Source organism: Cyanistes caeruleus, chromosome 1 (assembly GCF_971803275.1).
Source record: "Cyanistes caeruleus chromosome 1, bCyaCae1.hap1.1, whole genome shotgun sequence".
In the NCBI taxonomy this organism is placed as follows: Eukaryota; Metazoa; Chordata; class Aves; order Passeriformes; family Paridae; genus Cyanistes; species Cyanistes caeruleus.
In genome coordinates this window covers 84,530,347-84,554,879 of record NC_141701.1, presented here as the reverse complement: position 1 = coordinate 84,554,879, position 24,533 = coordinate 84,530,347, and the positions used below count along the sequence as shown (strand labels likewise).

At 39.1% G+C, this 24,533-nt stretch overlaps 1 protein-coding gene and 1 long non-coding RNA gene across 10 annotated transcripts in view; one reads left to right on the top strand and one right to left on the bottom strand.

Moving 5' to 3' along the window:
- Window positions 1-24,533, bottom strand: part of GMDS (GDP-mannose 4,6-dehydratase) — a 409,807-nt gene that overhangs the window by 202,080 nt on the left and 183,194 nt on the right. For all 9 annotated transcript variants that reach the window (XM_086900041.1, XM_086899999.1, XM_086900006.1 and 6 more), the window contains one exon: window positions 23,388-23,515. In XM_086900041.1, the coding sequence (XP_086756167.1) occupies window positions 23,388-23,515 (128 nt within the window). The remainder of the gene's footprint in view (window positions 1-23,387; window positions 23,516-24,533) is intronic.
- On the top strand, window positions 9,309-15,282 carry LOC147655676 (uncharacterized). The gene is made up of 3 exons (XR_015289972.1): window positions 9,309-9,554; window positions 10,326-10,427; window positions 14,043-15,282. It is a non-coding gene; the product is annotated as an uncharacterized LOC147655676 (long non-coding RNA).

The following is a 24,533-nucleotide window of genomic DNA, read 5'->3' as shown; positions in this document are numbered from 1 at the left end:
AACTATATCTTGATCAGATATTTGTTATACCTGATCTGCAGCACTCCCTTTGGTGTCCACAGAGTTTTTAAAGTAGAGAAAACTCTCCTGAAAAATATGCTTAGGGATCAGATGTTCTCAGTCACATTTGTTGAGGCAAATTTCCAGAGAAACCAGTACTTTTTTGCCATTTTTTGCACAAGTGTAAGAGCTTTTCAGGGTGGGGCAATGGTTTGCCAGTTTCTCCTCTCTTCTTGCCAAGAGGTGCCACCTTCCTCCTCCTCCTCCCCACCCCCTTCCCCTTCCAACTGTGAGTCATAATATTATGAACTTGATGATGGGAGAAATCAGATTTTCCATCACTCCACAGTAATCTTTACCTTGGTATTATTCATCATCCTCCCAACCCAAGTTCCAGCCACAGGACAGTCAGTTTCTACAAAGCTAGTCTCAACAGAGATACCTACAGTATATCTGGAAATTGAAACATAATTTATGTGTCTGTTTAGTGACGTCTCTCCTGGTACAGTGGTTGAAAATTGGTTGGGGGCACAGGAACTGAATGAGTTGCAGGCATCACGAGCCATATCAGCAGCTCAGCAAACTCCCTGCCAGTTGGCATCACACCAGATATTAAAATGCCTTAAGTATTGAATGGATACTCTACAGATATTGTGGCAGGCTGTAATCTGGAATTGTAATTAAATCAAATAAATTGGGTCATACAATGCATGAAAAACGCATTGCAGTTAAGAATGAGCAAAACTTAAAATAATTTTATTTTGTTTCTCAATGGAAATGTATCATTTGTACATTGAGTTATTGATTGTGTTTTATCTGTGGGCAGGAAGGAAAAAAAAATATTTCTTAGGGTCTCTGCAGACATTTATATTTGTTGCATTGATTGGCTCCTATGGTTGTTACCTGTCTCTAAGGTGGCAATAAGTGCTTCTAAACTTTACACCTCCCCCTGCCTCCAATTCAGTTTTGAAGTTTTCATACTTTCCTAGAAGAACAGAACATTCCAGACAGGCTTTTGTATATTTGAAGATCCCCTGACTGACATTCTTCTATACCTAGCTCTCAATTGAATATGTCTATGAAGAGGCTACCAGCCATTTTCCTTTGTGTTCTGAGGAGTACAGATCCCTGTCCTGAGATGAAAAGGATGCAGCTGAGAAGAAAACCTGTCCCCAGGACAGCTCTGTGTGATGCTCCAGATTCTGTGGCTACATCATCCTAAGTGAACCCCTAGTCAGTTTAAATGCATCACAATGCACAAAGCCCAAAATGGACCCACTGCATGTTTCTTCCCTACAGCTTTCCATGTAGATCATGTGTTGTGAGGGCTGTGGGACTCAAAGCTCAGCTGCAGGACTATATCAATTTGCACTGGTAGCTTGAAGTAACTGCTACTGCAGTTTCCCCATGTTTGTGTGCTGTGAATTTCACATTTTCTTTCCCTGAGTAAAATCCATTTAAAAGAAAGAGAATTCATAATAACTTGAGCCAAATAGAATTTTTTTCCAAAACTGGAACCTCTGTATGCAGGTCCATCAGTGTGTGCCATGACCCAAAGAACAGCACAGAAATGTTTGGTCTGACCTACCTTTCTGGTTTTTGGAAAGGATTGCATGGCTTTCCAGGACAGAACAGCTGACCCAGTAGGTTTTATCCAGTAAGGAACCCAAATTTGGTGGCTTGTTGACTGAGCTAACTGCCAGATGTTCTGTGGCAATGGTAAATTAGAATTTCATTCTAACTACTTTCTATTGGTTTATAGAAAAATCCCAAAATTGATAAAAAAAAACAACCTCTACAAGAAGCATCTAGAGGGTCAACTTCCACAGCCCTGCAAACCAGACAGAAAAGTTTCTGAACAAATCTCAGACACAGAAAGGAGAGTTTCCTGGCATCACAGAGACATCTGAGCAGCATCACTGTTCTCTCCAGCTTCTGGAAGGCACACAGTGCCCGGAGGGAGGGAAGGAGGGGGAAATAGTCCATACCTGATACCTGTATCCCCTGGCTACTGGAAATGAGCCCAGGGGCCTAAAGAAACTTGGGAGTAGTGCAGACTGCAGCCAGTCTGAAAGCACCACTGCAAAAAGAAAGATGCTGTTACCCCTTCCTTATGACACCACGGGGTAAATTCTGGGCACAGCCAAGGACCTTGATTGTACATTGAATACTAACTACATATGCTAACAACTTACATGTTGGAAAATTACATTACATGTTGCAAACAGAATATGAGCTCAGACTAAATCCTATGTAAAACTTTACACTGGGGCTCCAATATTGCTTGTCAAAAAGTGAGTGGTGTATTTTTTATCTTTTTTTCCTGTTTTCTCCGTTATGTTAAAAATGCAAGAAAACATTCCCTGGAAATGGAAGTACCAAGGGAGTCCTAATTGTACTGATATGAACAGGCAACATCATGTAAAATTTCTGAAACAAATTAAAAAACCCAAGTTACTAAATTTAAACCAAGTTAGCAGATTTACTTGTATATTTTTCTAATCCCTACATGTCTCATTATTTCACCCCTGATAATTTTCATCACTTCTCTGTTTTGAAAGGATTTTTTTTTTATAATATAAAATGTATTACAATCAAATGAAATGCATTGTCATGCATGCTTCTCTTTCTCCATCTGAGTTACTTCTCTGAACTGTTGCTAAATTTCTCTTAGTAAAAACATTATTACAAGGAAGGGACACCTCACCACCCACTCAGCTCCCAGAAGCCAAAGGAAAAAACTCAAAGATACTGTTTTTCTGATTTGACACTGATACTCTTTGCACCTAAAAAAATGTTCTAGGTCTAGCATGCATATTAAATGGATTCATAAAGAATTAGCTCAAGCAATATCAAGAGTTAATTTCAAGCTTATACAAATTTTTTAAAACATGGCATATAGAATAAATGATTAACTACTTTTTTCACCCTTCCCAACTTTGACATTTAAAATGCTCTTCTTTTTAATCAAAGAAGTGTTCTAGGGCTGTGGAGTAACCCATTTCTACAGCTTTTAACGCATATAGTACTTTCTATGGAATTCTGATGTTAGAAATAAGAACAATCAACCAAAAGACCTCAGTCAACTTGATTTGAAGCAGGAACATGATTTTTTTTTTCTTTCTCCCCTCCAGCTAATGATGAATTATTATATTAAAATATATATTCCAACTTCAAAGAAAAGGTAGTTGTTATAAAACGCAGGCATTCAGAATTAAGTTTGAAAAAATTTGACCTTTTGCACACAAAAACTAACACCTACATGAATGAAGTACTGTAGTAAGTGATGATATATGATGGATCATTTAAAATGTGTGTGTGGAACGATGCACATTTTTTAAGACAGGGGCAGATGGTGGTTACAGCACATCCAACATTTTCCAATTACTTTGTTTTTTCAAAATATACCCAGACCATAAAAATATTAGAAGAGTCCTTGAACTTTAATAGAAGAAGTACTTTTCAAATATAAAGAAACCTTTAAAATATTTCAGTTCAAATTTATGTTCAAAAAACATAATCCATAATAATTCAGACAATCCCCTTCACTCTCTCTTACACACTTTAAGAGGTTGCAAGGGAAGAGAGAATAATGAGAGGTTAGACCCAGAGCTGTATCCAGACATGTTGGATAGAAATCTAACCCTGTCTTCTTAAATAGGACATAGGCACTGAAAACAAAAAATTGCTCCACCCTGATTTGCTTTGAAGACAGGCCTAGTCAGACGCAGGATTTTGGTTTTGCCCAGACTCTAACAAAAATGTAAGAAAATTGAGACATAAGATAACATGAAATCCACTACCTCCACACAGAGTTTAAAAGTAAAATGGGGAAAACAAATACAGCACTATTAACAGTTTTGTATAACAAAATTAATATTTATTTCAGTATTTATCCAGTTAGATAAAACTCTAGGATGAGATTTCAACAAAATGCACAATGAGATGACAATGTAGCACATTTTCAAAACAAAAATCAAATAAGAAAAATGCTGGAATCGGACACCAGTGTGAAGTGAAACAAAAGTTCACAAATACAGCTCCTTTCCAAGTTAGGCCGTAAACCAGGAACACATGGAGAGAAGAAAAGGCTGTTTGTATTGTTCCAGGAAACTGGACCAAAGATTATTCCATAATTGCATTAAGCAAATACAGTATAATATCTTACGCTGTGAAAAGTTCAGAGACACCATAGGCCAAGTGATTGACTGATCACATTACACTGAAGTCCTGTAAGCCATTAATGCCTTAATTACTACAGTTATAAACATTTGACACCAATACTATTGTGTTCAATGGCAAGGAAATGGGGAAATAATATCGTGAGACATTCTCACTTCAAATAAAATTTTTTTTTAATATGCACATTTTCAAGTTAAGGTCCCATCATGCATATATTTGGGATGTCCATGATTTTATGAGTTGTACACAATAAAGTCTGAAGCAAAGATAAAAGATAGCCTTTAAACACTTACTGACCTGACAGAGCCGAGACACACACACATACACACACTGTGGTTTCAAGATGAATGTAAGTTACACCAAGCAATTTATATACTGTAGGTACTACTTACACCTTCCAAAAATCACATTTTTACTACCCTTACTGTCAAAAAGAACTCCTCAGGCAATGCCTTCCTGTGGGTTTTCAAGTCAACAGGAACAGTTGGGCATAATGTCACCGAGACCCTGATGAGAGGAGAATTTGTTTCTGCTTTCAGCCCTGCAAAATTCTTCCTCATTTGCTGTGGCAGAAGTCAATAATGCATCTCCCAAGAAGTTTGGCCTGCTACTATAGGTATCCTGATTTAAATGAAGCAGAACTCTTGAGCAGATACAGCTTGGTGTAAAGCTCCAGTTGCTTTCAGAGTCCCACCATAAAGATAAAGTAGCTGCACAGTATATACAGTTTTGTATATAACTATATACAACTATATATAACGATATATAACTTCCTTGTCTGTCTGTCTGTCTCACAGAGACACACCATCCAGGCTAAAAACCATTCAAACAGGATATGGAAAACTGTCCACCTGTAGGTTAATGGTTCTGCATGTCCCTCACTCTAGAGAGCTGTGCAGCGATCATAAATTAGCATAATTCTACTGCTTTGAATGGGATTGACTTGCATCAACTGAATTGCCAGTTCTCAGAGGAAGGAAGAAAATATTTATTTCCAAAAGTGCTAAGGACAAACCCCCCAGCACCCCTGGCAGCCAGGATGCACTCCTTGTGCTGTTCATCTGGGCTCAGCATTGGGAGGTTCGACACTCAGCATTACCTCTCACACTAGAAAGCTGTGGCCTTTTCTTCTGTACCGCTCATCTCTCTTTAGCTCTGAAAGTATGAAATAAAGAACATCCCTGGCTGCCTCCCAAAGGGGTCTCAGCCTTCCCAGCAGGAAGGACGGTGACTGTGATGAGAGGGCCTCCTTTACAGGGAGGGCAAAGATGAGGGAAAGGGGGGGGGATGGGATCACAGAAGAATGGACAGGGATGGTAGGGACCACCCAGGAGATAAAGAAAACATGGGTTGAGGGGAAAGCTGGGGAAGCTCCTGAGCATGTACAGTAGCTAATTGTCAAATTTTAACCATTTAGCCTTTTAAATCTTTTTTTCCCCCCTTCCTTTACACTCACACAGAGCAAAGGCATAGTTCATGTTCAGAAGTAACAGCTTGCAAAGACATTTAAAACTAAAGCAGATTTTTAAATTTAGCAGAGCTTTCTCAGTGTTTTCTAATCTTGGCTCAAAGGCTGAACTTTGTTAAAATTTGCTACAAACAAGAATCTTAAGAAGTTCCCAGACTTTGATGGGCCTTGCTAAATTTAAACCTACAGTGAAATTTTATAGGAAATTACAGACTAAAAATGATACAGCCATGAGGAGAGACCATAGCAGATCTTCTTGTATTTATTTCTCTCTTGTAAAGCTCTCCAGGATGGGTATCACAAAACCTAGCTCCCAGTGCAAGCCCTAAGTTCCTCTTCTCTGGTGCTCTCTGGTCCAGGCTTTCCCACATACAGTAATGCATTCCCAAACATGCCTTTACAGCAGCCCCTGAGAGCAGAAGGGAACTGGAGCACCGGGGCCAGACCAGCAGCCTGAAAGCCAACCATTGTTCCCAGAGGCAAGCAGCCCTGCAAGGCACACTGACTCCCTGTCTCCAGAGGGAATGCAGGCACAGGGCTTCTCTCCACTGCCCAATAGGCTGGGGCACAGAAACACTGTAATTTGGTGTTAATTGGGTCAACCCCCTACTTTAATTAAAATGAAACTCCAGACCTTTCCCGTTCTACCTCCAGTTATGTTTTATTATTGCTTTGCTAAACCAAATGTACTGTGGTGGTGGTTCCTTCACTTCCTTCACTGCACAAGTCCCCACAAGAGGTTTCCCCTTCTCCCTTCTTGCTCTGACAGCATACTGTCAGGGCTCATTCTACCCCTGGGTCCAGGGGCTCCATTTTGATCCAGACACCCAAATCTTGCCTGAGCTGTGCTGTAGGCATACCTCAACCCCATCCTGTTCCCTGATATACTGGTTCGTTCACTCTCTCTCCTGGATGAACTCCGGTCCCTTCTGTCGCTCCTGGCTGGAACCCTGGATGAACTCCAGGTTTGATTCATCACCTTGCCTTGCCTGGGGCTGCTGCTGAGACCTTGTCACCACCTCTGCCCATCCAGCTCAGATACTGCAGGACTGTGCCCTGGTTGATGAGACACTACTAGTGCTGGGGTCAGCACACAGCCTGTCACCCTCATGGTGCAGTTCCATTCCTGCTGCTCCCTGAAACTAACAGCCACTGCAGCTTGACAGGGACCTTATCCTCAGCGAACCACCAATTAAGAATCATGGTGTATTTACTCTTTTAGAACCTGCAGCCAGTGGCAGTAATTGCAGAAATAGCAGTGAGAACCATGAAGGGTCTGCCATCTAAAGCAGGAATGGCAAGCACACCATCTGGGAGCATGGAAGAGACCAGAATTACAATGGAACTATTGCTGGAAGCAGGGTATGAGGAGGACAGTGTGGGTGAAGTCTGACAAATCCTGTGGATGGCACGTGAAAATCAAGACCGCCAAAAACACCGAAGGGCTGCAGCAAAGTCTTGGGAAATGAGCAGGGAGACTGAAGGTGTCTCGAATGATACTGAGGGCTCCTTTAGAGACAGGACCATGCATGAGGCAATGTAGCATAATCTGTTCCCTGGTGACCTGTGGAGGAGTGTGTACCCACCCAGCACTGCAAGTTTCTCTGAGGTGCAATTACTCAGAAGTGTAAAGTATCAGGTTCAGTAGGTTTTTCCTCACTGCACAGGAGGAGGGATTGCTGGAGAGTAAACCCTGTTACTTGCTATGTGTCACAGCCAAGGCTTGCCATGGTTCTGCTTTTCCAAAGTGTCATGAACACATGTCCACCATGTCCAGAAAGGATGAGCTGCAGAGGCAGCAGGACTGGGAAGTCTGACACCAAACTTCCCTCAAGCCCTGGCTTTCATCAGACCTTCATGAGACCTTAACAAGAAACTGATATACTCTTGGCTCACATTCTGCAGAAATAAGACATTAATCTATGCCTCTTGTCCAGCTCCTTATCTCCTGCTTTTCTGCCTGTTTTGCAAGGTGACACTCATTTAATCTGGGCAGAGGCGAGACTAGAAAAGATGTCATGCCTCTAAGAAGATATATAAGTAAATGAATGCACAAATCTATCACATACATGTGCACAGAAACATCCCATACCTAGGAATATTCAGGGCATCAAAACTGACTGCTGCATAAACTGTGACTCACTACATCAGACTGAAGAGCAGAGGGCAGTGCTGCTTGGAAGATCTCTCCTGCCATCCCAGAACCACTCACCCAGGTCTGTGAAAATTTAACACTGCATCTCATCATAGTATGTACTCCTTACTCACTTGCAGCAAATTCAAAGAAAATGAAACCAATTATGGCATTAAATGTTGGACTAATCTTATTCAGGAAATCATTTAATTCAATACAAACAATGAGGTACTATTATTTTAATTTTTTTCCCCCCAGGAAATTGTATTTCTATGCCTGCAAAAGAGAGTGAGAATAACCACATATTCTGTCCCACAACTGCAACACTCCTTAAGTGCCTGTCTTTTTTAAAACTGGTCATTCCATGCACACTGTTAAATTAAATCACTGTACCTCTCAAACCAAAATTGGAATTTTGCAAAGGCCATAATGCAAGCAGCATGTACATTAAGTGTATTTTATATATTTATATTTAAATATACTGAATTTAGAAACATGACTATTTCCATATCTGTCACTATCAGAGCCACAGGAATCTTCAGCTAAACTATTTTAGTAAAGATGAGTTTCAGGAATTTTATGTAAAACAGGCACTGAGCAGGCCATATATACACAAATACACACACATGCATATATTTATATATATAAAAATATATATATAAATATATATATTTGACCATAAAAAGTTCAAAAGTTCACTCACTGTGTTAGTTTTATCCCACTACCGATTAATGCTGAACATTTTAACTACTATTTTCTCTGAGGCTGTTAGAGATCTACACATGCAGGCTTTGTATTTTGTCCAGAGGTGCTCTAGCATAGAGGTTGTCTTGTTTTCTGCCAGCATAGATGCTATAAAATCATGCTTGATTCGGTTTACTCCTTTCCTCCCCTCCCCTCCCTTTTCCCCTTTTCCTCAGCCTTATCCTCCTCCATGTTCTTGGGTGGGCAGATTCATGGGGAGACTTGGTTTTTAGCATAGCCACCACCAGGCAGTTTGTTACTCTCCTGAAGCACATCTGGGCTTTATATCAGGCCTTTAATTAATCCTCAGTGAAAGCCAAGCTATGACATTTTGACTGGGCAGGCTCCAGTTTTGGACAGGTCTTGATTTATTGCGACTGAGTCTCAACCTACTTTGATTTATTTCAGCTTTGGGGAGGAGGGCAAGAACTGAACAGAAAAAGCACTGTTGGATGCAGAACATGTGATGCACGTAAAGGACCTCCAGAGTACTGTGGACCAAATGACAAACAGCTCAGACAATTTACAATAAAAATGAAATAAAATAAGCACAACTGATGAAAAGATTTTGGTGAAAGGAATCACTTAAAGCAACAACTACCACTATCAAAATGAGCAACAACAAATAATAAAAGACTTAGTGAACTAGGATCAAATGATTTGGCAGAACGTGCCAACTGAAGGAAGCTCGTGCCTTATCTCTAAGTAAACAATAAATCCCTGGTCACTCATTAGTGTTAATCACACCTCTCATCTGCATTCAGCTGAATACAGAGAGGCAGGACCACTGCTTTCCTGATGAATCCCTTCCAAAGAAAAGGATGTTCTGCTATTGTCTGCCAGCTTGCTTTGGGTGGATGTCCTTTTGCAGGTCTCCCTCTCAAACCATACTGTGCACGACATGAAACGTGCCAAGTCTTCTGGACAGCAGGAACAAAGGCAGCCAGAGCCAAACTCTTCATCTAAATAAAGCAACAAACATCACAGTAATAGGAGCCACTGAATAACAAATCCAATCTGCTCAAGGTATAAATCTTTCTTGTTTCTGTGGGTAAGCCTGCTCTCTTAGGCCCTTTTCTTGTTCTGTTTTAATTCAAATTCTGTTGAACAGACAACTTGGCAAGTTTTTTCTGAATATTATTGTAGCTACTTCCAATTAATTCCTGCTGTGTGTACATTGCAAAGGAACTCAGTATCTTGAAAAGCTTAATGGAAACAAGTAGTTTTATTGTTTTCCTTTAAGTATTTTTGTTAAAAATTCAAATACCCTTACGTATACCCCCTCTTGCATTTTCTTCTCAGCAACTGAAATTCAGTCTTTCTTGTTGTGTTTTTTCTCCACTAACTATGGGGATTTATAGCTCTATCAAAAGAGAAGAAAAAAAATGAAGTTCCAGAAACAGAGAAGCAAAAAAATCGTGGTGTAAAAAAAACTGGTACTTTTTATTTTCAGACACATATCAGGCTTTGGTGCTTAACAAACACCTAGAAGAAAAGGATGTTTTTGTGAAAGACTGGGTACCAGCTGCTATTAAAATTTCAGGAACACCTCAGATGCTACCTCAACAGTCCCCACACACAGCCTTGGAGGACAAGTCTTTGCACTCCTGTTACACAAGACAGAAGCAGCAACAATGCATGCACACACTTTCAGGCTTGCTCCAGGGCATCTGTGCTGCTGCAAAGCAGAAAAGGACACAAATTGCTATGAAAATATATGCATCATCTATAAAAATATTACAACCAAGGGACCGAAGACATTAATAAAAAGGCATCTAATCAGGTGTTAATTTTTAGGTTTCAGGGTGAAATCTGGAAGAAAGTTCTCCTGTACATGGCTGATCTGATGCCTGTGTAAGTTAAGGCCACAGTCCAGCTGTGTGCTCTGCCACCATGCAGGTAAGCAGTAGGACTCAAAGTTTAGGATCACTTGGGTCTTCTGCTAATTAGAAACAACTGCAGGGTGTTCTTAATCTAATCTGCATCACTAATGACTAGTTTTATCATCTGTAAAAAGATCATTTCAGCAGCAGTAGGGTGACTGACCTATTTGTGCTGGTTGGTTACACAGGGAACCCACATTTGCTGTCTTCTTCCCTAACCAAGGGGGCAGGCTGATCTGGCTCTGTGTGTCCAATACAAAATTACTAATTCTGTTGAAATGCAGAACATTCTTAAGGCAGCAAATGGGATGCTGCCCCTTTTAGTTTCAAGAGTAGAAGTCTAATTATTGTTAAGGACAATTCTCAAGTCAAACTTGTCTACTGAACACATTCTTCCCTCATCGCTGTTCACTCTGTAGGAAAACAAATCATCAACATCAAATGCATATGCTTGCTACTTTCTATGCATGCTTTTTTGACCCACTCAGGATAAAGAATTTCAGTCTCCTTTCATGGGCAGAATTAAGCACTGTGGCAGCTGGTGGCTCACTTTGGCCTGAGAACAGGTGATGAGAGCACAGCATTCCCCCAAAACCTGGGGTCTTATTCTCCATCTTGTATTGCTCTCGTATCTCCCCCTCAACACAAGGATGTGGTGTTATTTCCATCAGCTTTGGTACCCTGAGTATAAATTTGCTTTTTTCTGCCAGACAGTGCTCCTTTTAGCTGCTGGGGAGTTAGTCCTGGGTGGGACTCCAGATCTTAGTTTTCATCCTGAGCATCACCAGTTTTTCCTTGCTTAAAGGCAGTTTTATTTTCCAGGTTTTGCCTGCCTTCATGAAAAGTGTGTGTGATTTTTCCTTCTTAGAAAGTGTAGTAACAATGCAAGCTCCAGCAGCACTTTCTAAAACCAACACAGAGTTTGCAGTAACAAGTTGAACCGCTTTACTTAAAGAGACTTTATATGAAGCAGTATCCCAGCAGAAGTCCTTATCTAAGCAAAAAGGATCACTTTAAGATACTTCTAATAAAACTATCAGCTTGGTTAGGCGTCAACTGTTTTGCAAGCAGCTCCAGAACAAGAACAACTATCCAAGACATTTTTAAGACAATTATTTCAGAATTTGGATTTTTTTTTCCCCTGACTTGAAATATTTATGACACTTTGTATTTAAATGATCAGGCTGCTACAAATCAGAGTAACAAATTGCCTATCATCAGCATACAATTTCATGACACAATTTGTTCCAAAACCTCACATGAATAAATTAAGTCTAGGGAACTGACTCTTGTTTCTCTTGACTTTAGTGTATTCTAAAAGTAAATGTAAAATGTGCATGATTCTGCTATTATTAAACAGTATTTTATGTAATCACTCCAAAATTATTGTGGTAAGAATGATGATTAATTAACTTTCAGTTGTGGGAGACTTTTTACTTGAACTTCTTTTGCAAGTTATACTTTTACACATGTGCCTGTTGTTTTTACACGGCCTTTCTTTAGATGTGACCTTAGGAACATCAGCAACAAAAAGCCCTTCTTTAAGGGAAGTCTAATTTGCTTAATTACAAGGAGTAGGCAGTTGTGCACCAATTCCACAATTCTGTCAAACTTGTGACTGAAAACTGGCAATGGGAAGGTCAGGTGAAAACTCTTTATTATGCTTCCTGGTTTTATTGGTAATGAGTTAAATGGTATTTTAATGTCTCCTGAGGTTGTTTTCAGAGCCAAATTGTGGCTGTCCTGTCACAGGTGTACTGTGTAACTCTGGGCAGGCACAGAGCCTCTTTCTCTTCTGCTGGCTTCCTTGTGCACAGATGTAAGACACAGTGAATGAAGTCCCACCAAAGTCAATGATCATATTATCATTAGAAGATTTCACTCCAAATCAGTTCCTGCAGTTGGTTTTCAGCAATGTCACTCCACACGTTTTCCAAGGGGGCAGTGAGGGAAAACAGAGCCCTACAGTCCTCTTGGAGCCTGAGCATTTCACACATGTCCTTACCCTTTATGGCTACCTGGATAAATACTACATTTTTTTAAAACAGCTCACATGTATTTTTAAGATGCCATTAAAATGCCATACCTAAAGTGTTACACTAAGTATGCTCAGATCATAAGAACTTGCACAAGCTACCAACCAACACCAGTTCTAAATTGCTACTACCTGCTCTCAAAATACTTTAAAAGTAAAAAAAAATTATATATATATAAAAAAAAGGTTATCCTACAGAAAGATCCTTGGAAGGGAAGCTCCTTGGTGCTGCATCTTGGCATTCCCAGAAAACAGAGCACAGCAGAGCCCTGCTCTATGGCAGGCTCCTCCTTGCAACCCAGTATCACTTCTGCTACCAGAACTATCAACTCAAGAAAGACTCGTTCCAGCAGTGTATACCATGGATAGGGCATGCAGGTCACAAGGTGCTATGGGCTGAAAGAAAACATCAAATTAACATAAACATGAAATATTAACATATTGGAGCAGTGGGGAAGACCATTCTATCTCATGCTTCTTGATACCTTTCCAATATTCCAAGATCTGCTTGTGATCTGGCAGTTTTAAACCTGCAGTGTTTTTAGTATGTATCTGCCTTGGATATCAGTAATAATACTGGCAGTAAAATGAAAAGGCTAAACAAAACATTTTTCCCTTGTCAATTATTTCCCCTTTAAAATGAACATGATATATTAAAAACCTTATGCTAGTTGAATTTAAAACACCTCAGACGAAGAGAGAAATTCCCACCAGACATGGAAAAGTAATGTTGGTCTGGAAATAAATGCAGCATAATAAATTAATAGGAAGGGGGAAATGTGCCTGTATTGCATAAGAAATATACTGCATTAGCAAAACAAAGCATTACTTTTTCTTGTAAAATAAAGCACAGTGCAGCAAGATCATATGATTTGAACCAACTTTTCATTGTGTCAAAAGCAACATGTGTGCCTTGTATTAGACCATTAGGGCTGTCTTGATAAACTATTACTGTGTAGAGTAACATCTCACTTGATAGAGGTTAAGGTAGAAGTAGGAGTTCATGCCCTACTAATGCAATTTACTCCTCCTTAAAGAAATCTGTAAAGTGCACTTGAAAGAAGGAAAATCACTTGATATTAAAAAAATAAAATAAAATCCCACACATTTGCAGACCAAGAAATTATAATGCACAGCTTGCACTAAAAAATATCAACTTCTAAAGTGTACAGAGCTTGTTGTTAGGAGCAAAGATAAAGAGCAAGCAAATGTGCTTGGACTTAATTCAATACAACAAAAAAATTCCAGTAAATTGTCCTTGCAGAGAGGCAACATTTCATAGGAATAGTTAACAGATCCCCTAATTTTCTTCCTCAAATCCAAGACCAGAGATCCTTTTAATCCCATTGTCCAACAGAAAATTCAGCAGCACCGCTGAAATCCTTATTCCACTAGAAGCAATGGAATGGCTGCCGAGGCTGCTCACAGCGGGAGCTGAGCTGGGGCTCAGGTGGTGTGTGAGGAAGGAAAACTGCTTGGCTCCCTTGCTCCCGTCAGCCTCCACCCTCCTTCAGAGCAGGAAGTGCTGGGAAGGTTTGGAGGAACCACCATGTCAGGGCCCTGCTTTGACTTTATTCTCCTCTTTGATGGCTGCAGGCAGATCCATCCCAGTCACAGTGCCAAGCTGACTGGGAAGCGGGGACAAGAAAACACCAGTGTCGCTCACCTGCCTTGCAAATGCAATGGTTGTCTCTCCTGAGGAAGCACGCAATGCCCTCACTGCAGAAATCATGTGGATTTTGAGAGGAAGAGAGAAAGAAATCAAGCACAAGACAGCAACAAGCTTTCTTCACATCCTTAACCTGGTAACCAAGTCAGCCATCTCCAGGGAAAGCTTAAAATGAGCCAAAGAAGGCCAACTGGAAAGGTCAGCTGCTCTATCTTTGGATCATTAATGTTAGTTGTTAGGTCAAGGCTTCATCCAAAAACACCTACAGCTAAAATTCAAGTATTTCTGCCATAACTAAAAGTGGCGTATGAAGTGCACCCTGTGGGTTTGGGGAATGTTTCCTATTCAAAAAAAAAACAAAAGGTATTTTTTTTCTATACCCAGATCAGGAAAGAACAGTCACTCTGCTGATAACCAATCTTAATAATGCACAGAATATTAACAGCTAGAGTACAATAAAAGTGAACCCTGACATTTTAATTTATCTGAAATATTTCTTCTTTCAGTGAAATGACCTGAAGTTGGAGGATGAAAAGTTTTGGTTCTGGGAATGCACTGCCTATGATGTTTTACTGGCTTGATTTCAAATGAAAACAATTATTGTATAGTGAGGATGTTACCACACAGACATAACAACATTAACTATTTTTAACTTCCAGTGTAAATTGAACCATTATAGGGTTTTAAAAATGTCGTCATTAAACTTTAATGATCTGTTTTAAGGGATTTTTTTTTCCCCCTTATTAAAATTCAAACCAACTATACTATAGAGCTTTCTCAGAATGTGGTACACTATTCTAAGCTACAAATAAATCTGTAAATTGTAGATTAGTTAATAAAGAGAAACTATCTAGGTTATTACAGGTGGGGCTGGTAGCAGTACCTGTTATTAATGTTGCCTAACATTTACCAATAAAGATGCTGCTTCCCATTCTTTAAAATGTTGCCAAATACCAACAGACTGAAAAAAAAAATTCTGAGTTCAAAAGTGGGCACACCTGTTGGCTTTTTTTCTTCCTTTTTTCCCCCCTCACTCATCATGGGAAAAAAAGTAAAGAAAGGAAGGAAAAATGTCAATTGAAGTGATTCAGCTAATTAAAAAATACATTTCATTTGTATTAAGCTTCAATGTTTTTTTCCATAAACTAGGGGCTTTCTTGTTTTAGAGTAAGTATTTGAAATTTTGCATGCAGAAGCCTAGAGAACATTATGAGAACATTTCCTTCACATTTGCCTTAGATTTGCCCAATTCATAAACTTTAGGCGGACTACAATGGAAAAAGCAAGGTAAAGTCCTGATTTACAAGCACTGAGGAGAGACTTGTGAGACCTTGCTGCTAAATTTTGTGGAGATTCACTCTATGGTGAACATGCTCCATCCTGTGATGGGGCAGTGGTTTCCCTCCAGGCAGGAGGAGTTTCCCTCCCTGAGCAGGTTGGCTGGTGCACTCACTCCTAGGCCCAGGCAATCCCATCTCCCTCATGAGATTTGTCTCTTTCCCACAGCCTCATCTGGAGTTATCCCAGGGTAAAACTGCCACAAGTCTGACTGGAAGGTAGAACAGACTTTTAAAAGTCTGGCTTGTTTTCAACCTGGTGCTACATTGCCACCAACTAATGAGTAGACCTTGTCCTGCATCATGCACCGTGGTGGACTGCACTGATGGTGCACTATCTCAATTATGATATTATCTCTCTGCTGACATCTGTATGCCTTCTACAGGCCTTAGAACAAGTGAAAGGATAGCTCCTAAATATGGACCCTGTCATAATTTTATCTGGGTTTTCACACGTTGACAGAGCAGAAAACTAAAATCATAGGAACACATTAACAGTTATTTATGCAAAGTGCCTTAATTTGGTATTCTCAAGTAGAACAGGCTGCAAAAGCAGAATTTGTCAGGAGGTCTCTTGCAATTGTGCTATTTGATGGAAGAGATACTTCATTCAAGCCACAATAGCAAAAATGGGTCAGTGTCGGAAATATGACAACAATACATAATTTATCAATTCGGAAACCTTATACTTGAAAGAAGCCTTAGTCTAACCTTTCCATCACTCCAATTGAATTGTAAGACCACCACTGTAACAAGGCCACTTAGAAAACCACCGGGGTGGCCTTGATAATAATACATGTATCACTGTTGAGGCACAGGAAACTAAACCAGATGGTTTTGCTGAGGAAAACACTTTTTTTCTGGCTTTGTAAAGCCTAAAACACTAATAGGTCAAACATGAAAGTGCTGAAAAAGAAAGTTATAGGAAAATCTTTGTAAAAAAGAAAAAAATTATTTACATATGTGTTTCCCTCACAGAAAGTATGTCTGCAAGAAAATAAAAAGAGAAAAAATGATGCTACAGTTCTGAAATCAGGATAGTTTTCTGAGAAGTCTAACAACAACATTTACAGTAGGACAATCCACCATGCTTGAAATCAATGTCATATGATGTGCACGAGACAGAACACCTACATATTGTAATTAAGAACTTTTTCTTGCCTCATTTTTATGTTTTAACTATGGAGACCATTCATGTCTATTGCAACAAACTACTTACTTTCTTGGACGAGCTCTTATTATCAATCATCTCCAACTTAAAGAAAAAGCAGCACATAAATGAAGCTCTCAAACTATATGCAATTGAAATGCATTTCCACAAAAAATCATCCATTCACAGAAACATACATTCACATGCACACATTTCTACAGGCTGTGCACGTATAAATAATAAAATGATGCTCAGATTTTCTAATTTATGTTGTAGTTATTTAGAAACATATTATTTGCAGACTTCAGCATTTCAAAACCCACGAAGGACTTGGTTTGGGTTTGTTTTTCTTTATTGTAGACATTATCCACATGAGTAAAGTTAAGATGATAGTATGCTGCTCTGCTGAGAATTGCAACTATTTCTAATAGTCAAGAAGTCTAATCTAAATTACATGCACTGAAAGAAATGCATTATACGGTCTTTTAGTGTGCAGTTTTATTTACCAAAATGTAAGCCTTTATTTAGCATTAAAAAAGAAAACTTTCACTATCATTGTTAGTGAACAATGTTCACTAAAACATGTTCTCTCTTCATAAGGAAAGCTTTGCCCATATTTTCAAAATCTGAAAGAAGATGTTTGAGAATTATACCTACATTATGTTGGCACCAAATCATGCTCTAATGAAAAGAAAACATAATTATTTAAATTTCAACTTTTTCTCTGCTTCAGCGGGACAATGGAGAAGAAATGTACACTGAGGAGAGCTTCACTATATGCTTATAATTTGTGGCAGTTCATTTTGGCACTGCACAAATATAGCCTGGAGGAAAATGTTTGGTCTTCAGTCCCACTCTGAAGTTTATAACTAAAATCAGAGAAATAAGAGAGTGGTTTCTGAAGCCTGAAATCAAGTCAGTGCCCTATAGAGCTGAGGGAGCCTGGTGGAGCCTGCCCAGACAGCAGTAAAGAGAGAGGAATTACATCAGTGTGTTACAGAATTGTATTTTGATTCTGTATGAGAGGTGTGGTGGGGAGACACCTGTTTGGTGGCCAGTGACACCATCTCCCTCTTCATATCAAGACAAGCTCTTTTGTAGGGCTGAAATACTTCAGTTGAGTTGCAACATGTACAAATAATTTACTAAAATAATGGTGCCATCAATTGACCTTGGAAATCCCCTTATCTATGTGTTTTCCCTGTAGTCTCAATCAGAGGGAAGACAATCATTACTTCTGGGATCTGCTCCTCCAGCACTCTTTTATGTCATGAAGAAATGCCTACATTGCAGCGCCAGTGCCTGTGGGCCAGTTCTGGGTGAACTTCACATCTTCACTTTGAAACCAGCTGAGACTGTGCTGTGACCATTTATGCTGGCTGTATTGTATCTTGAGAACTGGATCATTATTTGGGTGGATGACTGAACGTATTACTGTGGTCTAACATCACTTCCTTGACCCTGGACACCTATCTCCACAAGTCCTAAACATTTACATGAGGAAATTAAAGATATTCTGCCCTTGGCAAGAGCAAGGGCAGAACTTCCTGTGGGAAGATGTTGCTTTCTCAAAATCATTTCAGCATGAGACTTAGTTCTATATTGAAGATTTTCAAACTATTAGAAAGAATCAAGGATGGAATGTTCATTGTCTTGCTGTGTTTGATACACATGCTTCTAGAAATTGCTACTAGACAGCAAGTACCTGTCAAGAGTGTTATGAATGTTCAGTAGTTGTTCCAAAGGAGCACAGTCTATCAAACTTTTCTCCTAAAGGTTCTTACAAGTCATGATGCTCTCACAGTTACTTCACTTAGATGGAAGCAGTTTAGTGTATAATTACCTCAGCAGATTTGATTTAATTTGAAGATCAGTTTTGGTTTAATAGAGCCTTTAGTTATGCCACCTCAGACAAGCTGATGGAAAGAAAAAGTTCTGTGTATTTGGAAATACACAAAATACACTTTACCTGGATGGCTATACACTCATACTGAAACAAGCCCATCACTGAGAGCTTAAAATTATTTCTTCACTTTTATTAGAAGACACTGACTTTAAACATTAAAACTAAGCAGTAGCATTTTTCAAAAAAAGCATTTTCCACTTCGGTCCATACAAAAAGGGTAATCTGCATTTAGAAACATGCCTTAAGTTCACAAGCCAGTCTCATAACCGTATGAGGTACTGATAGTTAGACAGACAGATACAACTGAGTTTCCTTTTATAACCAATAGCCCTTAAAAAAGGAAGACTCTCACAAACAAGAATTCAGCTGGGATGGTGAAAGGATTACTCAGAAAAAGCTTCAAGTCTTAGCAGACTAAGGTAAAATGTAGCTCAAAAGACAACACATCCTTGAAGCTACAAGAAAATAAAAAACAAAAGTAAAAATGCCTTGGCCAATACTCTTGCTGGCTCGCTCCTTTTCTTATGCACAAGAGTAAAGTAAAATTCTAAATAATTCTGTCTGGCAAGAGTTTTTATATTTAAACATACACAAAAACGTACAAGAAGGGATTTCCCACAACAGCAGTGGTAGCAGCTGTTTCCAAGGGTCAGTTTCTGCCTGTTAGAATAACAAGTAGAAAAATCATGAATAAAAGACCAGGTGATGCTGACTGGAGATTTAAACAAAGATTAGATTTTACCATCTAAATTTCAACATGTGCAAAATTGTCTAAGACAATAAAAATGACAGTGTATTTTCTTGTGTTTCTACTTAATTAGTACCAGTGTTGATTCATACGTTGATCTGTGATTCATGTATGAATCAGCACCAGTACCAATTAAAAAGAAAGTAAGATTGAAATTCTCTCTTTAAGCAGTTTCACAGTTTCTTAATATGCTTGGTTGGCCTTTACAATAACTTACTATATTACTTATTTATAAACAGTTTTCTTTTGCTTTGATTGTTTTCTTTTGCATTATTTAAATATAAATTAATGGAAGCCAATTCCCATGCATTCTAAACATCAAATGCACCCTGATTTCACCATGAATGTAGGCACATACCTAATTTTAAACCTTTGACTAGACATGTAATTAATTGAATTGGAGCCAATTATGACCCAATTATGAGTCCTCTGTAATTATTGTTTGACGTACTACTGGCTTTCTATTGAAGGCAAGAGAAAATATTTCTGATCTCTATAAATACCTAAAGACTATTAAAACTTCTGCCTCTGACTCATTCTTTAAGCTTTATAAGATCAAGACTGAGGGGCTTTTTCACAGCTTTAATCAGTGTAGTATTTCTGCTGTTTGCACAACACTGAGGCATGGGCAGTGCAATTGCAGAAGGCAACCTGAGCATTAGCAGGTGACAAAGAGGAAACTGAAGGAAAGGCAGAAAAGGCCTCAGCTGTTTCATGGAGGCTGGTGTGTCTGGCTGGCCAAAAAGGCCAATGGACTGTACCAGCCATAGTGTGGCCAGCAGGGTGATTCTTCCCCTCTACTCAGCGCTGTACTCAGTACTCTTAAGGCTTGCTATTGTGCTAATAATTCAAAATAGCCAACAGATGGTCTGCAACAAATAAATAACAAATGTTATCCTCACAAAGCAAAATAGTACACAAAAGATTCCTATGTCAATAGCACTGATATATTACTTTCCCTCTTCCAACTCAGTGGCAACAATCATCATGTCTCATACAATCTCATGAGACTTGTGCTGGATCACAGCAGAGTAAATAATGGAGTAAGGAAGAGCAGGAGGCAGCAACATTTTCTGCCAACATGTCAAGAGTTACTCATTTTAGGCTAAAATTTGTAATCCCACACCAAAAAATTTCAATTCCTACTTATATCTGTTCTGTTCTCTTCAAACACTGGATGAAATCCTTTCTTTCCAGTGAGTTGGACTTCCCAACCAGTTTTCCTTCACCATCACAATGCTGCTGTACCCTGCTCCTGCAGGTGGCAGTTCAAGTGCCAGGTCAAAATCTTAATCCAATACATTTTCCAACTATTCTTCACTGATATGAACCCATGTTTAAACCTCAAACTTCTGAATTATCTGCTACTAGTGCTACCCTCAGCTTATCCCTTGAAGGGCGCCTACATGCTTCAGTGCAGGCACACGCTTCCGGGCTTTACTGTATACAAAGGAGTTTGCCCAAAATCCCAGTGGCAGTCAAATTAACTTGTACAATCAAAGCTCCAGAGTCATGAATTCTGCTTGTGCTTTGTAACCACCAGACATTCTCAAGTCCAATGCACACAGGATACTGTCTATCCATGAAGTCAATGGGAATCTGCTCATCAACTTTCATGAGATCAGGAATTGACCTATAATATTTCATAAAACAACAAAAAGGAATGTATTTATGGTTTTATTATTATCCCTAATAAGGAAACAAGAAGAAAGAAAACACAGTACATGGTCTAGTCTATATGCACATGTGTTACTTGTATTAATATCAATGGGATTTAAAGCTACATATGGAGAGGATAAGATATATCCCTATGTGTTCAGCCATATGCTTAAGGAAGCTCCCAAAATGCTTGTAAATATGATCGTGCTTTCTACCATATTATGTATTTATTTGAACAACGTTAAATCTCTAAGCCCTACTTTCCAGTCCATTAAAGCCTCAAATAATAGTTTATTTCCAGTTTAAAGTTACCCTGTTTTTTAGCCATTAGAAAGCTGCCTGTAACCACATTTCCACCATACTCAGGGAATTAGAGAATTGGTAATAACTCTCCCATCATCTGAAGGGGTACCTCTCTGGGATGAGAAATACTCAAAATGAACTATACGTTAGCGAGGAATTCTTTCCAGAAGATTTTGGGACAGGCCCAAGATGTGTAGCTGAAAGGCCTGGAATGCTACTTGCATAAAAACCATGTGTTTGTGCCACAGACCTCAGACAACAACATTCCTTCTGGAGCCCAAAGGCCTTGAAAGCGAGTCATCCTTCTAGATAGACTTGTTAGTTTTTAAGGGTTGAATGATAGCCTCAATAGGCTGAGGGAGCTGGGCCTGTTCAGCCTCCAGAAGAGAAGAATGCCATCAGTGTCTGTCAGTATCTAATGGCAGTGTCAAGAGGACAGATCCAGGCTCTTGATGGTGCCAAGCAACAGGACAAGAGGCAACGAGAAGCAACTGACACACAGAAAGTTCCACCTGAATATGAGGAAGAACTTCTTTACTGCGCGGGTGACTGAGCACTGTGACAGATTGTGGAGTTGCCCTCACTGGAGATAGAAAAGAAGTGTGTGGACACAATTCTGTTCAGTGGTCTCTAGGGTGATTCTGCCTGAGCAGGAAGGTTGGACTAGATGAGCCACTGTGGTACCGTCCAACCTGACCCATCCTGTGATTCTGTCCTGAGCTCCTGAAAATGAAATTCTGTCCCATTCTGTGTCCTGAACACAGGACAAGGGTCTAACCTAGAAGGCACAAGTTATTTAAGATTTCCCTTAGGGTTGAAGACTTCAGGATTCATCCCATGATTTATGACCTAGTGCAGTTTCTGTTGGAATGAGATAGCTGAAGTCTTTATGAAATATCCAATTCCTGTTAACAAATCATATTCATTATGTTCATGCAACTGATCATTTTATTTGACTCATCTTTTACTTCCTTTCAGTAGAAACTTGGTAACTGATTTTATGATCAATCATGACCATAGTTTTATGCATTAAAAAGATGACTGGGTTTACTGGTTTAACTGCTTCAACCAATGTTGTAGCCACAAACATAAAGCCATAGTCATGGAGGCACAGTCATTACACCCATGGTGACCTTAACATTTCACATGCAAATGCAGCACAGAACCAAAGACAACTTCATTTATAGATGCTTGATGCAACCCTTTTGATACCAAGGCAATATGGCTGTTTATCTTTTTCAGTGTTATCCAGGACATCAGTTTAGAGAGGTATTACAATTTTGATTTCTTGCTCCTTTTGATCGTAAAGAAGATTTGAGAGCTCAACTTTTACTCTAGCGTTAAAGTCTCAATTTATGATAAAAATCAGACCTTTGCCTACTGAGATACTTTTTACTTTGTAACACAGAAAACCAAAACAAACAGTCGTCATCTTTTTAAACTACATCAATGAATGGTGAAGTCAAATCCGGTTTCCCAGCAAGGAATTATTAAAAGACAGAAATAGTCCAATGACCACAGGAAATCTTTAAGCACCAAAATGGGGACAAAAATCTCCTGGGGAAAAGACAATATTTCCTACATGGTCATTCATGTCTCCTTGTAATACAATACAGGGGTATTGTTTGTTTGTCTGCTTAAGTAGATGGGTAGAATAAAATTAGAAACAAATCCGGACTACACAAACATTTCAAACACTAAACGCAGGTTGTGATGCTTCTTTATAATGTATAACCAAAGAGGTCTTTGGTCATTAATATAGACCTAATTTTTGCTTTATTAAAAAAGGGTCACCAACCTCCAGCAGGATCTTTCACTTCAGGTCATACTGCATCTTGCTGAAATTTTAATATTGGTCATAAAATACGTCAAAAGAATAGAAGAAATACTCTAAAATAGATCCACATTGTAGTCAGATCCCTTCCCCAGGAATTCAGGCAAGGAATGTAAACCCAAAGATTTATTTTTCTGTTCAGGTCATGCCTGGGGTAGACTGCTGTGTTACTAAATTCCCTAATCTGAAGTCAAGAACAAGACAAAGTTAACAGACCTCAATAGGCAAAAAAAAAAAGAATCTTTAGATAGCCCTCCGTGGACCATAACCTGAAGTTAAGGCAGTAAGTATTATCCCCTCCACAAAGATGATTCATAAAAAATCCCACAGCTTACCTCAACGTAGTCCCTGGCATGGCCCCAGTCTCTCTTAGCATCCAGATTGCCCAGGCTGAAACAATCCAGCTGTCCAAGGTGAATCTTTGCTACCGAGCGGCTGATCTTTCGAGTGACAAAGTTGGCCCCTGGAAGAGAAACACAAGGTAGTAACAGCACAGTCACAGTGGCAGACAGCTGGCCACAGGAGACACCTCGTACAGCTCAGCACACGGCACTTTCACTCACCCCCCCTTGCACCACCTAGACCCATGCCATCTTTTATCATTTGAGCAAGCTAAGAAGCTTCCAGTGCAAGTGTCACATTAGTTGCACTTTCACAGCAAACATCTTTCTTTGTGGGACTTCTTAAGCATTCCTAATTTGCTGCCTCAGTATTCACTCCAGGCATAAAGCCAAAGAAAATCATTTGGAATGTCAGTTCTTAAACACAAAATGCAAAAGGTTACATAAAGAAGACAGACATCTTAGACCACCCTCAAATTTTCTGTTGCTGTTTCTTTTTTCCTTTTTAATTTCTTTTTTTCAAGGAATGCAAGTATCTAAATAAATGTGTTTAGTAATAAAAAAGAAAAAAAAAATGAAACTATGCAAATACTACATATTCTCCAAAGAACTGTAATGGCTAAATGCATTTTACTTTTTTAGTTGTTTGGGATTCTTTGTCCCTCAGGTTCAGTTAGATCACGAAATTGTGATTTTAACTTTTTCAGTAGCAAACTGTGCTTTATTTTACCATATTTCAGTATGTTGTTCACTGTATTACTCTGGAAAATTTCTGCACTCATTTCTGCTTCCAGTGGAGTTGCTTTAAAAAATATTTCTTGTTACTTATTTCCAGATCTTGATTTTCAGATTACGATGGCTGCATTTCTAAAAGGTGGTCATAGTCTCCTCAAAAGCAGAGGGATTTGAATTTAGACCAGGAGTTTAGGCTAAACAAGCCCACTGGCATTTGCACACTAATGAGCCACAAAAATTAAAATTACATGCCTTTTTAATAGCTAAAATAAGATATGATTAAACGGTGACAGATGATACCTCCTCCAAATGAAAAACAGGAGAGTTAGTGAAAATATCTGTAGCTGTAAAATGTTTTTAGCAAATTTCAAAAGTCTCAAAAGTGTAGCTTATACATTCAATGCA